Source organism: Anomaloglossus baeobatrachus, chromosome 2 (genome assembly GCF_048569485.1).
Source record: "Anomaloglossus baeobatrachus isolate aAnoBae1 chromosome 2, aAnoBae1.hap1, whole genome shotgun sequence".
Lineage (NCBI taxonomy): Eukaryota > Metazoa > Chordata > Amphibia > Anura > Aromobatidae > Anomaloglossus > Anomaloglossus baeobatrachus.
This window is the reverse complement of record NC_134354.1, coordinates 657,958,120-657,974,719: the sequence shown is the minus strand read 5'-3', so window position 1 is coordinate 657,974,719 and position 16,600 is coordinate 657,958,120. Positions and strand designations below refer to the sequence as shown.

At 46.3% G+C, this 16,600-nt stretch overlaps 1 protein-coding gene across 4 annotated transcripts in view; it reads right to left on the bottom strand.

The window, feature by feature from the left end:
• Positions 1 to 16,600, bottom strand: part of LRP1 (LDL receptor related protein 1) — a 494,504-nt gene that overhangs the window by 28,668 nt on the left and 449,236 nt on the right. For all 4 annotated transcript variants that reach the window (XM_075337062.1, XM_075337061.1, XM_075337063.1 and 1 more), the window contains 9 exons: positions 15,657 to 15,791; positions 8,406 to 8,525; positions 8,024 to 8,289; positions 7,765 to 7,943; positions 7,560 to 7,666; positions 7,281 to 7,397; positions 3,367 to 3,543; positions 666 to 806; positions 406 to 579 (listed from right to left, as the gene is read on the bottom strand). In XM_075337062.1, coding sequence (XP_075193177.1) covers positions 406 to 579; positions 666 to 806; positions 3,367 to 3,543; positions 7,281 to 7,397; positions 7,560 to 7,666; positions 7,765 to 7,943; positions 8,024 to 8,289; positions 8,406 to 8,525; positions 15,657 to 15,791 — 1,416 coding nt within the window. The remainder of the gene's footprint in view (positions 1 to 405; positions 580 to 665; positions 807 to 3,366; positions 3,544 to 7,280; positions 7,398 to 7,559; positions 7,667 to 7,764; positions 7,944 to 8,023; positions 8,290 to 8,405; positions 8,526 to 15,656; positions 15,792 to 16,600) is intronic.

Here is a 16,600-nt window from a genome sequence, read left to right as displayed (position 1 = left end):
TGGTGTATGTGCGTCTATGTGTCCATGTGTGTGTGTTCCTGGTGCTGTTCGTGTGCTATCCGTGTGACATCCGGATAGCACATGGACAGCACGAACTTGTATACTTAGATGTCTACAGCGCAGCTGTTATACTTGCTTCTGGGTCCATGGTCAAAGCAGTGAATATTCATGAGCATAATGAGCAGGATCCAGAAGAAACAGCAGTTGCGGAGACAGGTAAGTATAACAATTCATTTTTATTTATTTTTTTTAAGTGACCTGTATTTCCTCCGGTACGTGTCACACGCATGCACTGTGGCTGGACATAGTATAAATGGCACATGCCCACTTGGGTACACGTATCACAGGCTGACAGCCTAGGCTTTATGTAATGTATGTAACACTCACCAATGCTTTTTAGCTTACCTGTGCGTGATGGGGCACAGTTTCCTCCGTTCTTGCAGTAATCCTTACACTGGTCTATTTCACACCTTTCTCCGTGATAACTTGGTGAACAGCGGCACTTAGCTTGTTTTCTGGCATTCAGGAAGCACTGACCTCCATTCAAACACTCTACGTTGCAAGCATCTGGAATGGGTTCTAAGTAAAGAGGAAAAATGATAAATTCAAACCAAACAACTGAACCCGATAGCAGGTAAGAGGTCATCCACTATCCCCAAACTTACCATCAGGGGATTGAGTGGGGGATGGAATAAGCACACACGTTCCATTGTCAAGTCTCCTTCCGTTTGGACATGTACAGACTGATCCACTGGGACTCAGCAGACACAGCCATTCACATTTCTTCCGGTCACATGGATTCGTTACTAAAGATACAAACATATAATGACTTATCCTTATTGCCTGGAACGAAGGGTCAGATAATCCATTATATTATGAGCGATGAGATCAGAACTCACGACTAAAAAACAATGTCAGACAATGGTTTATACAGAATGAGAGTCGTGAATGAAATGTATGAATAGTGATCGTTACATAGTGATATCGTGCACAGCGATCACACAGATAATCAGAAGTGTAGGTGTTAAGTGCTGCCGACTGGTACTGAACACGATGAACCTTACTTAGGACTTGAATTTCCCATGCTCCTTTGTGTCGGTCTCATAGTTCAACAAGCGAATAATCTCCATTTACATTACACAATTTTCAAAAGATGAACGAAAATTTTTTGCTTGTCTAAACGATTTCATACACGATAAACGAGAATTTTTTAAAACGTTCAATCGATTATTAACATTACACAATGTGAAAGATGGGTCGCAAACGGTAGAATCTGACGGATTATCGGCGAGTGTAAATGCCGTATATAGGGGTGCATTGAGAGAAGCCACCTAAGGTGTTAAAGGATCAGCTACGTGTTTGCAAATCTAAGGACATTTAGTAACCTGGTTGGCCACATCGGCAGAACTTGCCCTGCTTACACAAGATGATGTTCTGCCATTAACAATAACTGTTAAAGGGGTAGTCCAAAACACTAAATAATTTTCATCCTAAATGTCCATCTATTTAACACCATAATGTAATCTATTTTCTAATATACTTCAATTCTAAAGTCCATACCAGTCCTTACACTATCTTACTGCTTTATTTATTTTTTTACTAGTTCCTTTTCTAAAGATGCTTTGTTTGAGAGTCCCAGTGCATACGGGGGCACTCAAACGAAGCGTCATGAGGGGGCAGAGGCTGCTGTCACCGCCTCCTCTCTGACACAAAGTGGTTAGATAGTGTCCTGAATGAATGGAAGGGAATTTTTAATTAAATATTGGAAATTAAATTTGATTATGGCATTAAATAGAGAAAATCATTTTCATCCTAAATACCGGTGTTTCAGACAATATAAACAAGCACTTAAAGGGAAGCTATCAGAAAATAGCCTATTATTGAAATAATGTTTTTGTTTTAAATGTATTTTGACAATGAGTGTGTGTGTGTGTGTGTGTGTGTGTGTGTGTGTATATAGAGGGAAAAAGGAGAAGAAACCAGCTCTTGAACATGAAATTTTCTTCTTTAATATTTCAAATGAATTACATTAAAAACAGACCAATAACTCAGAGTAGACTATCCATCAAGAGGTTCCAACTGCACATGGCACTCTTAGGGGTACTTTGCACACTACGACATCGCAAGCCGATGCTTGCGATGCCGAGCGCGATAGTCCCCGCCCCTGTTGCAGCAGTGATATCTTGTGATTGCTGCCGTAGCGAACATTATTGCTACGCCAGCTTCACATGCACTCACCTGCCCTGCGACGTCGCTCTGGCCGGCGAACCGCCCCCTTACTAAGGGGGGTGGGTCGTGCGGCGTCACAGCGACGTCACACGGCAGGCGGCCAATAGAAGCGGAGGGGCGGACATGAGCGGGACGTAAACATCCCTCCCACCTCCATCCTTCCGCATAGCCGGCGTGAGCCGCGGTGACGCAGGTAGGAGATGTTCCTCGCTCCTGCAGCTTCTCACACAGCGAAGTGTGCTGCCGCAGGAACGAGGAACAACATCGTACCGTCGCTGCAGCTACATTATAGAAATGTCAGACACTACACCGATGATACGATTATGACGCTTTTGCGCTCGTTAATCGTATCATCAAGGATTTACACACTACGATATCGACAGCGACGCCGGATGTGCATCACTTTCGATTTGACCCCACCGACATCGCACCTGCGATATCGTAGTGCGCAAAGTGCCCCTTAGTGTGTGTGTGTGATGTATGTATGTATGTATGTATGTATATATGTGTGTGTGTGTGTGTGTGTGTGTGTGTGTGTGTGTATGTATATATGTGTGTGTGTGTGTGTGTGTGTGTGTGTGTGTGTGTGTGTGTTTTTTTTTAACAATAAAAATCTGTATATAAAAAATACAAAAATGTTTAAATCTTACAATTTTCACATTTGCCACCAGGGCGTTTTTAGAGTTGGGATCCATCATTGTGGCTATATTTTATACTGAGGTGTCTAATGAGCCTGCGCAAAATTCACTATGCAGAGAAGGGGTGCAGGTCAGGTGCGACATCATTTGTGATTGGTTATCAGCCATTTGATATGTATGAAGCTTTTACACTAAATTATTTGCAGAAAGATAATTCTGACTGTTCCAATCTCTGGTAAAACAAAGTATGGAACAAGCTTAAATCCTATACATTCAGTTTTCCTTTCCCTAATAACAGATGTTCTGCGGCCACTGAGGAGCTTCCATAAACACTAGATAGATTGTGGGTCCTGCACACTACACCACTGATCTTATGATGCTGCTGGTGTCCAGCATGTGAAGGATTTGACACAACTTTGTGGTTTCAGGTTTATGATAAACTGTAACACAGAAGTGATCAGAGACTAAGTTTTATATTCTGCCATAACGCCCCATTTACCTTCAGGTTGCTTATGCTGGTGATGCAGGACAACATCAGTGACGTGGTTAATTCCCCAAGTGAGATTGGTCACAGGGCCATGTCCAAACTTGTGCACTTTAAAGATCAGGTTGTTAATGTACGTGACTCCATAGATATAATCTTCAAATATATCAATGCTGAATGGATGAGTGAGACCTGGAAAAAAATAGATCTTAGTGTAGCCTAATCACATGTAAATAAAGACCTTTATCACTGTACATAACCCACTTAAATGGGGTGGCCACTACAGGATAACCACTTAAATGCTAAAATGTTCGATATAAAATAAAAACAATTGCTCCAACCAATCAGCAATGTCACAGAAGTGCCCAGAGGCACGGGCCAATATTGTTGAAACAGAACTAGCAAAGAAAAGTAAGTGGGACTCAGCACCAATGCGAATAGATAAAAATCTTCATGCTTTATTTGAAAAAAGTTAAAATGTAAAAGCAGTCCTTAATCATAAGGGCTTATGATTAAGGACTGCTTTTAAATTCCCCTTTTTGTGTCAGAAACGCGTCAAGCCGCATGGCAAGCCGCATGGCGTTTTTGGAAAGATCTGTGACCCTTTATTAATTTTAACTTTTTTCAAATAAAGCATGAAGATTTTTATCTATTCGCATTGGTGCTGAGTCCCACTTACTTTTCTTTGCTACCTTCCTGGAACACGGACCTGCCTGTCCGAGGGACTACGTGCATTCACCACAGACTGGAGGACACTATTTGGGTGAGCTGAATACCTCTCTTTTTCCTGAAACAGAACTAGACCAGAATGTATGTGTTTTTTTATTGAATATTGGACATCTTGCTGAACAACCCCTTTAAAGTGAATCTGTCAGCAGGTTTTTGCTATGTAATCCAAGACTGGCATAATGTAGAAGCAGAGCATTCAATTCCAGGAATGTGTCACTTATTAGCCTGTCTGTTGTGGTTTCAATACAATCAGTGTTTTATCAGTAGTAGATTATCACTAAAGGGCTAGGGACTATGTCTCATGTGCAAAGCAGTCCAGCTAATCTGTGTAACCTCACCAATGATTGGTAGCTTGCTGACAATTCAGTGTACATAAGAGGCTGTCAATCAGTGATGGGGGCGGGGTTATACAAGACTCAGCATTCTGACCACCGCTACATCTACAGCAGAGAAAAGAAAAACTATCAAAACTACACCAATCAGTCCAGTAGGTGACATCGCTGGAATCATGCTCAATACCCCTACATCATACTGCTCTCAGATTGCATACCAAAAAACTGCTGACAGATTCCCTTTAGTAACATGTATGTATATGCAAGTATAACAATGTATATATATTTAATCTATATGCTATTTCATTTGTATTGGGAAAACTATTTTATATCACTTCATTTATAAATTCCTAATGGATGTGACAGTGGTTGTAAGCCCTGTCAGGTCAATCATGCGCTAAAGAGTGTGCTCCATGGAACCTGACCTAAAGAAGCAGGAAAGCCTCAGGGAACATGACCCGTGTAATGGTGTCAGGGGAAAAAATCATTATTCAAATATTTCTATGTAAGTTTGCGATTGTTAGGCAATGTTCCTATGTAGCTACATTTTTTTCCACTACCTTTTTTGTGCAGTAAAAAAATGCTGCATTTAAAGGTGTGGTCCACTACACAGCAAAGTGGCCACACATAGATGTAAAGCTCATAAAGTCAGCCCTTCTCACATACCTTGTGTAGTCAATTGTGCCTCTAAGTGGTGCTATTGCGGACTTCTCATCGGCATGAAGTGACCCCTGAGCTCTGTGACCTCTGAGATCTGGTGATGTCATGTCAACTTCCAGTTGACCTGACATCATCGCGGCCGGCCCCAGTCTCCATGAGTAGTTTCTCCACTCATCACAGTGCAGCATCTCCCTGCTCTCTCCATCACTGCAGAGCGCAGCAAGCAGGAGCGATGCTGGGCTGTGACGAGCGGTGACACGCCGCCCACAGCCCAGGCACTCAGGGAGACAGGGGCCGCCTCAGTGATGTCAGGTCAACTGGAAGTTGACGTGACATCACTGGATCTCAGAGGTCACTGTGCATATAAAGATGATGCTAAATTGTGCCTTTTTGTTGCGCTTCTTTTCCCTATAGGCTTCTATTGGGAGTCTGAAAAAAAATGCATGTGAAGGTGCTATTGTGTTTTTAAGTGCATAATCTCAGCAACCTGCACATAAAAAAAATGCATCAAAGATCGGGGGAAACAGAAAATAGCAGCAAGAAAACAATAATCAGAGTAACTTGCAGGGACATGGCCTAAGGTCCAGAGCTGTAACGTATACTAATCTGCCCCAATACTCACTGGAAAAGCTATATGGAAAAATGTAAGCGAAGGATGGAAGTCCTGACAGTTTTAGAATATGTCAATATTCATTAAATGCAAACACTTACAGGGAACCAATCACCAGGGTTTTTGTATATAACCTACAGCCAGTGCTATACTGGCACTATTAGGCTGATTCTATACATGCCTGTAGTGGCAGCTCGGATGTTTAGGTTTTCAAATCCAAGAAAGTAAAGTTTATAAAATCAGCAGCTTCTTGAGTGACCGCAGCTGAGGATCAGATAATATCTGGGGGAAGTATTCATAGTTATCCCCTCCCCCCTGTTAGAATTATCATAAGTATTAAACCATTGATTCAACTTTTCACTAGCAGGACCTGTGGTGAGGTTATACCCATGTGATCAGAAGGAGCGGGGCCTCAGCCAACAAAGCTGATACCAGGAAGCAACATTTTTCTGTTGATTGAGGCCCCGCCCCTTCTGGTCACATGGGTATGACCTCACCACAGGTCCTGTAACTCGAAATTTAAATCCAAGGTATAATACTTATGCTAATTTTAACAGGGGTAGGGGATAACTATGAATACTCCTCCCCCAGATATTTTCTGCTCCTCAGCTGCTGTCACTCAAGAAACTGAGTACCAGTATAGCACTGGCTTTAGGTTATATACGAAAATCCTGGTGATTGGTTCCCTTTAAAGGGAATCCGTCATTTGATTTATACTGCCCTAATCAAAGGCAGCATGAATCAGAGATTGCAGTTCTGCAGCCAGGAATATTTTTTTCCTAAATGCGCCAATGCTTCAGAAAAATCATAGTTTGGCCAGGAATCCTAGATAAGACTAGTCCCGGTCAGTCTAGTCTTGTCAATGCCTATGGTCCCTAGCCGTATCTTTAAACTATATATTCTCTGAAAAGCCGCAGCGCTTCAGAGAGGAACATACCTGGCTACAATTGTGCAGCAGGCTCGGATTCATGCTGCCTGTGATTTTGGCAGCATGAATCGACTTCACAGGTTCCCTTTAAGTATGAAGGGAAATGAGATTGTGCATTAACAAATATACGTTATCCTCACATAATATGAGTATATTCAGATATGCTAATAGAAGTGTAAGTCACTAGAATAACAAGATCCGGTTATTTTATTGCCGGTGATGGGGCTCTGTGACCTCCGTAACAGGACAAGACATAAATCATATGAGGATAAATAACATTACCAATCCCATTTCTTCTGTGCTCAGAATATACCCTTTTCTCTTTCATACAAGCTCGGCTGATGTTACCTAATAGCTTCGCTGTGTCGCTTTTATCTACAATATATTATTCTACAAAAATGTGGATTTTGCTTTCAACGTGGACGGAAAAGAAAACATCTCCGTACGAGATGAGCGAAGCGAAGAATTTACAAAGTTATTCAGCTTTTTATAGTTCAGCTTTTAATTGTGGAATGTGGTTTAGAAATGGAGTTTTCTTTTCTAGCGTTTTACTGCATAATATATCCATGTATGCCTTCAAGAGGTCGAGACGATCATTTATATAAAACCTATTAACTAATGCATATAGCAGATGGTACAGGTTTCCATGGTCAGGATGCATTGGGTTTACCTTTCTTGTTACTGATGACGACCACGGGATCTGTCCCATTGAGACGGATGCTGCTGATGATGGATAACTTGGCGTCAGCCCAGTAAAGTCGCTCATTGTAGTAATCCACAGCCAGGCCTAAAAAATAAGCAATAACCTTATGAAACATATTAGCATTTCCCCCACTGTCTGATATTTATCATTGGTAGACATTACATCTCCATTTTAATACTAGATTGTAATATACAGAAGCCCAATTCTTGCCTAGCGCACCCTTCTGACAAATCAGGGAGCATATACCTGTAGGCCACTGAATGTTCTCATGTACCAGAGTTTCCCTCATAGTACCATCCATTGCTGCCGTTTCGATTTTTGGGTGGTTTCCCCAGTCAGACCAATACATAGTTCTGCATGAACAACAAGATTAAATACAAATTATTATGTCTGTGTTGTGAAACTCTTTTTTTTCTGAATTCCCTTCAATAAAAGCTGTCCTCTACATTACCCCCGTATTGGATCCACCACTATGGCATGGGGTTCATCGATCATTCCAGAGATTAACGTTTTCCTATGTTCTCCCTTCATCTGAGCCACCTCAATAACATCTCGGCCTGAATCGGTCCAGTAAATGTTTCCTGCTACCCAGTCAATGGCAATGCCTCTGGGCATCTTAAGACCTGGGATCTACAGAGAGGAAAAGCGGCCATGCTTAGAAGATTCCCAAAGAAAGCAACTGCAAGATATATAGGCTAACCCATACTTACATCCAGGTCAGTCACCCCCACGTCAATCTGGCGCTTGTTGCGGTTGGAATTTGTGGATGAAGAGGGGCTATGGAGCTCTCTGTACGAGATCTTCCCTGTGTGCCAATTGCTCCAGTACAGCTTGTTGCCCTTCACATAGACATCCATGGCATCAATGCGCACAGTTTCATCACCTCTGAATGTCTGTTCATATGCAGAGTTGGGATTAAATGGGAACAAGCTTCTGATCTCGTTATCATCCGCGATATAAAGGACCTGATTAGCTCCTGTGCAAGAACACAGACGACAATCAGATGGAGGAAAAGAAACTAAGTACAAGCATGTGCTCAAGAACGGCACAAATAGGGGACCGAAGGCCTGTAGGAAAGATTCCCACACTTACCATCCGCTTTGCAGGTGTGATTTGATTTTATGAAGTTCTTTGCACACGTGCACAAGTAGGAGCCTTTGGTATTGTTACAGACCTGCGAGCAAGTACCGAATGCCAGACACTCATTCACATCTACAAGAGAAAAAGGAGTACGTGATATTCACTGGGATCACCTTGGAAGAAATGCCGTAAAGGACTCGCGTAGATGACTGCATGTGCCAAGATGTAAAATTATGCTACTAGATTATTAAAATTCCAGGCACCTCATTCAGACATCGGTGTTATGTCACACACCCATTATACTGTGGTCTGGTCACATGGCTGTATTATAAAATGTATATGTCTGTATACAAAAGATACTTTTTTGCTATTTAATAGGTAATAGAGCCATGCTTTTTTTTTGTTATTTTCCATCCATAAAAATAGATGCTACACTAAGGGTTAAAACTGGAACACACAAGCCAAAAAAGAGAATTTTGTTTACTTACCGTAAATTCTTTTTCTTATAGTTCCGTATTGGGAGACCCAGACCATGGGTGTTTAGCTTCTGCCTCCGGAGGACACACAAAGTACTACACTTAAAAGTGTAGCTCCTCCCTCTGAGCTTATACACCCCCTGGTGAGCCAGTCCCAGCCAGTTTAGTGCAAAAGCTGAAGGAGAATAGCCACCCACAAGTAGAACAGAGCAAGAGCCGGAACAACCGGAGACTCTGTCTTGACAACAGCCAGTGATAACACACGGAACAAGAAAATTGCCAACGGGCAACAGGGAGGGAGCTGGGTTTCCCAATACGGAACTATAAGAAAAAGAATTTACGGTAAGTAAACAAAATTCTCTTTTTCTTTATCGTTCCTTTGGGAGATCCAGACCATGGGACGTTCCAAAGCAGTCCCTGGATGGGAAATAAACAAAAAAACTAAGAAGTAGGCAGAACCTAACTTCACAAGTGGGCGACAGCCGCCTGAAGGATGCGTCTGCCCAAGCTCGCATCTGCCGAAGCATGAGCATGCACTTGGTAGTGCTTCGAGAAGGTATGCAGGCTAGTCCAAGTGGCAGCCTGACAGACTTGCTGAGCCGTAGCCTGGTGCCTAAAAGCCCAAGAGGCACCGACAGCTCTGGTCGAGTGTGCTTTGATCCCCGGCGGGGGAGGCACCTGAGTACTCTGGTAGGCGTCCGAAACGGTCGATCTAATCCAACGGGACAAGGTCGGCTTAGAAGCAGGGAGACCCTTGCGCCGCCCTGTGGTTAGCACAAAAAGAGAGGTGCACCGCCTAAGCGCAGCGGTGCGAGACACATAAATCCGGAGAGCACGCACCAGATCTAGAGTATGCAGCGCTTTTTCAAAGCGATGAACAGGGGCCGGACAGAAGGACGGTAAGGAAATGTCCTGGTTAAGGTGGAAGGGAGAGACCACCTTAGGAAGAAAGTCCGGAGTCGGACGGAGAACCACCTTGTCTTGGTGAAAAACCAAAAAAAGGTGACTCCGAGGAGAGCGCAGCCAAATCAGAGACTCTCCTGAGAGAAGTTATGGCCACCAGAAAGGCCACTTTCTGAGAAAGCCGATACAAAGAAACCTCCCTAAGAGGCTCAAAAGGGGGTTTCTGCAATACCGTGAGGACCACGTTAAGGTCCCAGGGATCCAAGGGCCGCCGATAAGGCGGAATGATGTGAGACGCGCCTTGCATGAAGGTGCGGACCTGAGCCAGCCGGGCGAGACGCCGCTGGAACAGTACTGACAGAGCTGAGACTTGTCCCTTGAGAGAGTTGAGGGACAGTCCTAGCTGCAGACCGGACTGTAGAAAAGACAGAAGGGTCGGCAAAGAGAATGGCCAAGGAGGATGGCCGGAAGAGCGACACCAGGACAGGAAAATTTTCCAAGTCCTGTGATAGATCTTGGCGGAGGAAGACTTACGGGCCCGAGTCATAGTGGAGATGACCTCAGGGGGAATACCAGAAGTCGTCAAAATCCAGGACTCGAGCCACGCCGTCAATTTGAGGGCCGCAGAATTCGGGCGGAAAAACGGACCTTGCGAGAGTAGGTCTGGACGGTCCGGAAGATGCCACGGCATCTCTACGGACAGTTGGAGCAGGTCCGGATACCAAGCTCGCCTGGGCCAGTCCGGTGCAATGAGGATGACTCGACGGCCCTCCATTCTGATCTTGCGCAGGACTCTGGGCAAGAGAGCTAGAGGGGGAAACACGTAGGACAGACGAAACTGGGACCAGTCCTGAACCAGAGCGTCCGCGGCGAAGGCCTGAGGATCGTGGGAGCGAGCCACATAAACAGGAACCTTGTTGTTGTGACGGGATGCCATTAGGTCCACGTCCGGAGTGCCCCATTTGCGGCAGATTGACTGAAACACCGGCGGGTGCAGGGACCACTCGCCACCGTCCACGCATTGACGGCTGAGATAATCTGCCTCCCAGTTTTCCACGCCTGGGATGTGGACTGCGGATATGGTGGACTTGGAGTCCTCCGTCCATTGAAGGATCTGTTGCACCTCCATCATTGCCAGGCGGCTGCGTGTCCCGCCTTGGTGATTGATGTAGGCAACTGCTGTTGCGTTGTCTGACTGGACTCGAATGTGCCTGCCCGCCAACAGGTGGTGAAAAGCTAGGAGAGCTAGAAACACGGCTCTGGTTTCCAGCACATTGATTGAAAGGGCTGACTCGGACGGAGTCCAAGTCCCCTGTGCTCTGTGGTGGAGATATACCGCTCCCCAGCCGGATAGACTGGCATCCGTGGTGAGAATCACCTAGGACGGGGCCAGGAAGGAGCGCCCTTGGGACAGGGAGAGGGGCCGAAGCCACCACTGAAAAGAGCTCCTGGTCCGTGGAGACAGAGCCACTAACCTCTGTAAGGAGGAAGGCCGCTTGTCCCAACAGTGGAGAATGTCCAGCTGCAGAGGGCGCAGATGGAACTGGGCAAAGGGAACAGCCTCCATGGACGCCACCATTTGACCCAGCACCTGCATCAGGCGCCTGAGGGTATAACGGCGGGGCCGCAGCAGAGAGCGCACCGCTAGCTGGAGAGACTGCTGTTTGATTAAGGGCAACTTCACAAGTGCCGGCAAAGTCTCGAACTGCATCCCTAGGTACGTGAGACTCTGGGTCGGAGTCAGAGTTGATTTGGGAAGATTGACAAGCCACCCGAATTGGGCTAGAGTGGCGAGAGTGAGCGAGACACTCCGCTAACAGTCTGCGCTGGATGGAGCCTTGACCAGAAGGTCGTCCAGGTAAGGAAGCACTGCCAACCCCTGGAGGTGCAGGACTGCAATCACTGCCGCCATGACCTTGGTGAATACCCGAGGGGCCGTGGCTAACCCGAAGGGGAGAGCCACGAATTGGAAATTATCTTCTTCTATGGCAAAACGTAACCAACGCTGGTGTGAAACTGCGATTGGCACATGTAGATAGGCATCTCTGATGTCGATGGACGCCAGGAAATCCCCTTGGGTCATAGAGGCAATGACTGATCGCAGAGACTCCATGCGAAAATGCCGCACCCGAACATGCTTGTTGAGAAGCTTGAGATCCAGGATGGGCCGGAAGGTACCGTCCTTTTTGGGAACTAGGAAGAGGTTTGAGTAAAAACCTCTGAACCGTTCCCGAGTGGTAACTGGTACAATCACTCCGTTTGCCTGCAGGGATGCCATGGCCTGTGAGAAGGCGGCGGCCTTGGAGCAGGGGGGAGTTGAGAGAAAAAAATCTGTTTGGCGGGCTGGAAGAGAATTCTATCCTGTAGCCGTGAGATATGATATCTCTCACCCACTGATCGGAGACTTGTTTTAACCAAGCGTCGCCAAAGTGGGAGAGCCTGCCACCGACTAAGGACATGGCTGGAGCGGGCAGAGAGTCATGAGGAGGCTGCCTTAGTGGCAGAACCTCCTGCGGTCTTCTGCGGACGCGCTTTTGGGCGCCAGTTGGATTTCTGATCCTTAGCCGAGTTAGTGGACGAGGCGGAGGGCTTAGAGGACGACCAGTTGGAGGAACGAAAGGAACGAAACCTCGATTGATTCCTACCCTGGGCGGGCTTCCTGGTCTTGGTTTGTGGCATGGAAGTACTCTTCCCGCCAGTAGCTTCCTTAATAATTTCATCCAGCTGTTCACCGAACAGCCGGGAACCAGCAAAAGGGTGCCCAGCAACAAACTTCTTGGAAGAAGCATCTGCCTTCCACTCTCGAAGGCACAAGATCCTGCGGATAACAAGGGAATTAGCTGAAGCCACCGCAGTGCAGTGAGAAGCCTCTAGCATGGCAGACATGGCATAAGATGAAAAAGCTGAAGCCTGAGAAGTTAAGGCAACCATCTTAGGCATAGATTCCTTGGTGAGGGAATGCATCTCCTCTAGGGAAGCAGAGATGGCCTTGAGAGCCCACACTGCTGCAAAAGTCGGGGAAAACGCGGCCCCCGCAGCTTCATACGCAGATTTGGCCAGAAGGTCAATGTGACGGTCAGTGGAATCCTTAAGAGAGGTGCCGTCAGCCACCGACACAACGGTCTGGGCTGAGAGCCTAGACACCGGAGGGTCTACCTTTGGGGAGTGCGACCACTCCTTGACCACCTCAGGTGGAAAGGGAAACCGGTCATCAGAACCACGCTTTGGAAAGAGTTTGTCAGGACAGGCCCTGGGTTTGGTCACAGCGGTCTGAAAACTGGAGTGATTAAAGAACACACTCTTTACTCTCTTAGGCGAGGTAAACTGATGCTTTTCTGCCAGAGAGGGTTGCTCCTCTGAGACTGGCGGATTGAGATCCAGTACAGAATTAATAGAAGCAATCAAGTCACTAAAATCTGAGTCCCCCTCGGAGAGATCGACGGGGTACATAGCCTCCGAGCCCCCCGTGAGGGCATCCTCCTCATCTTGAGAGTCAGCTCTTGAGTCAGAGCCGCGGGATGAGGAGGGGGGAGGAAACCCTGCGCCTTCTTTTAGAAGGACGGGGTCTGGGACCTGATGATGAATCCTCTGTGAGCTCTGATGGACGGAGGTCAGAGGATAGGGATCCTCTGGCAAGAGTATAAGAGGCACCCTGTGAGGAGGGCTGATGCATATTCATCAAAGTCCTGGACAAAAGTCCCATGGACTCAGCAAATGACTGGTATTTGGACCTAGAAAAGGACTCTACCCAGGCTGGGGGTTCAGTCACAGGTGCAGAAGCAGCCTGAGAGACCACACGGGGTGAGACTCCAGGCTGTGGCACCACCAAGTTAGAGCAAACATCACAATGTGGACAGGTGCTCGGCTCAGGCAGCAGGAGCTTACATGAAGTGCATACAGAATAAAGCTTTGGAGCCTTGCTCCTTGTGTGAGACATGCTGCTGGAGTGGGGGCTTTGCAAGAGAATGAACCCCAGGGAGAATATACAGAGATGCACAACCGGAGACCGGCTGTGGCTTACCAGACCGCTGGAAGCAGTTTTGTGTGCCCTCCAGATTCCGAAGCCCGGACCCCCAATGCACAGCACCTCAGCAGGGATGCAGAGTGCAGACAGGCCCAGCGCAGAGTGAACTCTGCCTGAGAAATGGCCGCCGGAGCGAAGAGAGGGGGCGGGACTAGGGGGCGTTCCTGTAGGGGAGCGGGAACTGGAGGGCCATAGACCTGCAGGAGAGGAGACACGCCCCAGCAGTGGGGAGTGTCCCTCCCCTGTGCAGAACGGCCGCCGGGAGGAGCCGTGCCTGTCCCTCTTGCATGAGTGACATGCGAGGGAATGTTAACAGAAACTAGGCCTCCGGCAAAGCTGGGGCCTAAATTTAAGCGGCGAGGCCGACGCGCAGGCACCATCGGCGCGGTTCTCAAGTGAAAGCTAGAGAACCCGCCGGAAATGTCAAAATAAAACACATTCAGCATACTCTCCCCATACAATAAAGAACAGGGACCCCCAACACATAAACGTCTCAGGTACTTAGCTGCTGAGACGCAGGGCCAGGTCCCTGGGGATGAGTGCTCCGGTCCAACAGAATCCTCAAGGGGCTGTGGATGGAGACCGGTCTCCTGCCAGGCATGGAGACCGTGCTGGCTCCCACTTCAAGCCAGAGCCCAGGAGGGATGGTGAAGGAGCATGGCATGTAAGGCTCCAGCCTTGAAAATCAACCTTAACAACACCGCCGACACAGTGGGGTGAGAAGGGACATGCCGGGAGTCCAGACGTGGACACACTTTTCTTCAATCTCTTTCCAAAAAACAAAAAATCATATGAGAATGCATGTGTGGATGTATGCCTTCTGAACACAAAGCAATAAACTGGCTGGGACTGGCTCACCAGGGGGTGTATAAGCTCAGAGGGAGGAGCTACACTTTTAAGTGTAGTACTTTGTGTGTCCTCCGGAGGCAGAAGCTAAACATCCATGGTCTGGGTCTCCCAAAGGAACGATACAGAAAAGGGCTATAATCTCAGCTAAAAAAAACCCGGAAAAAAAACCCCAACAAACATATCTAAATGGCCTTGTAGAGGAAATGATTATTTGTTTCCAGTATTTTTTACTATTTCACTATTCTGTAGGTATTGCATATTTAGGAATTTAGGGAATATACTTCATCACCCTGTTGTGCTTCTTGCTCAGTGCTGTGTCACTGCCCAGTTCATGCTTATTTAGAAGATCCATTCAACTGCTGCCACCGATGCCCTGTATTTTAACAGAGTACAGGATTTCTCCTGTCTGAGTCGCTCTGCTCCCCACCTACTACTATGGGATAAGTCCTGTACACAGACTTAGTTATAGTTTATGGAACTTTCCTAAACAGCAGGTGAAAGCAGCTTCTAAAGGAGCATAAGCTCAGCATTGAAATAGCACTGAAACTGTAACTAAAGGCAGGTGAGAATAACCCTTTCAAATATATGTAAAGGCCTCCATACACATTACACTAACATGAGCCAAACCTGCCTATATCAATGGATTCTATAGATAGCGTAATGTGTTAGGCAGCCCCAAGTGTACCCAGAAGAAGTCAAGGGGAATATAGAGCAAATATGAGCAATTTCGGACTGCCAAGCTCTTTGTTCCCTGTAAGATAAGTCGCCAACGGTTGTGTCTTGCGTCTGGCAGTGGCTCTCTAATAGAGAACACAGCGGTTCCAGGTAAGGAAGAATAACCACCAGCTGACCGTTAAAATGCATGGGGGGCTTAAGTCATTGCAATCACATTTTTTCATCAGTAATCACAACCACCCTATTTTTCCACAGCGTTGTCAGAGGTCTCTTCTGGGATCTAACAATATACCAAAAAATGTCATATTCATAAATGTAATGGCTGGCTAGCCTTACCTCTGCATGTATTGCTGCCTGGGATCTTCTGGAATCCATCTTTGCATGTGCAGTATACACTGGTCTGGGTCTGGACACAATTCATCTCCTCTCCGCAGATGTTACTATCACTATGGCAGGCATAGTTGTTAGCATCTATCAAAGAACGAGACATTATATGTTCTTATATTGGCTTCAAGAATAGAAGTTACATTTATTCTATATGATAGAGCACAACCATAGAGAACTGAGAGAATAAAGGAAACATTTATATGGGTCCCTTTTACACTGCATAGAACAGTTATGTCCCCGTACAAAAAGATCCTTCCTAAATATCTATCATGGCCATGTGGTTACTGGTGCTATCTACAATGATCTATTTTCTTTACGGGATACATGCATACAAGTTTAGGACTAAAGGCACCATCACACACAGAGATAAATCTTTGGCAGATCTGTGGTTGCAGTGAAATCATGGACATATTGTTCCATTTGTACACAGCCACAAACCTGGCACTGATTGTCCACAATTTCACTGCAACCACAGATCTGCCGCAGATTTATCTGTGTGTGACAGGGCCTTAAGTCTTAGAATATTGGTGCCATGATCTGTAGAAGCTGACAGATTTCTTAACATTCTGAATTAGATTGATAGGGTTATTCCCAATATGTAAAGTTATGATATCCATATGATAAGTTATAATTTGCAGATCATTGGTGATCTGACTCCTACCGAGAACAAGGTGCTAAAATACCACCATTAGAATGGAGCGCTGGCAAGACCGCCCGGTTCATTCTCTGCGGGACTGCCGGAGATACAGTACGGCACTCAGCTTACTCTAGCTGTTCCATAGCCGGTGGTTATCATTCTAGTTATCACCCATCCTTGGATAGGTGATCATTTTAAATGTGGCGAATACCTTTTAGTAGGCGCAATGATGCATATAGGCTGTAGGTGACCCACT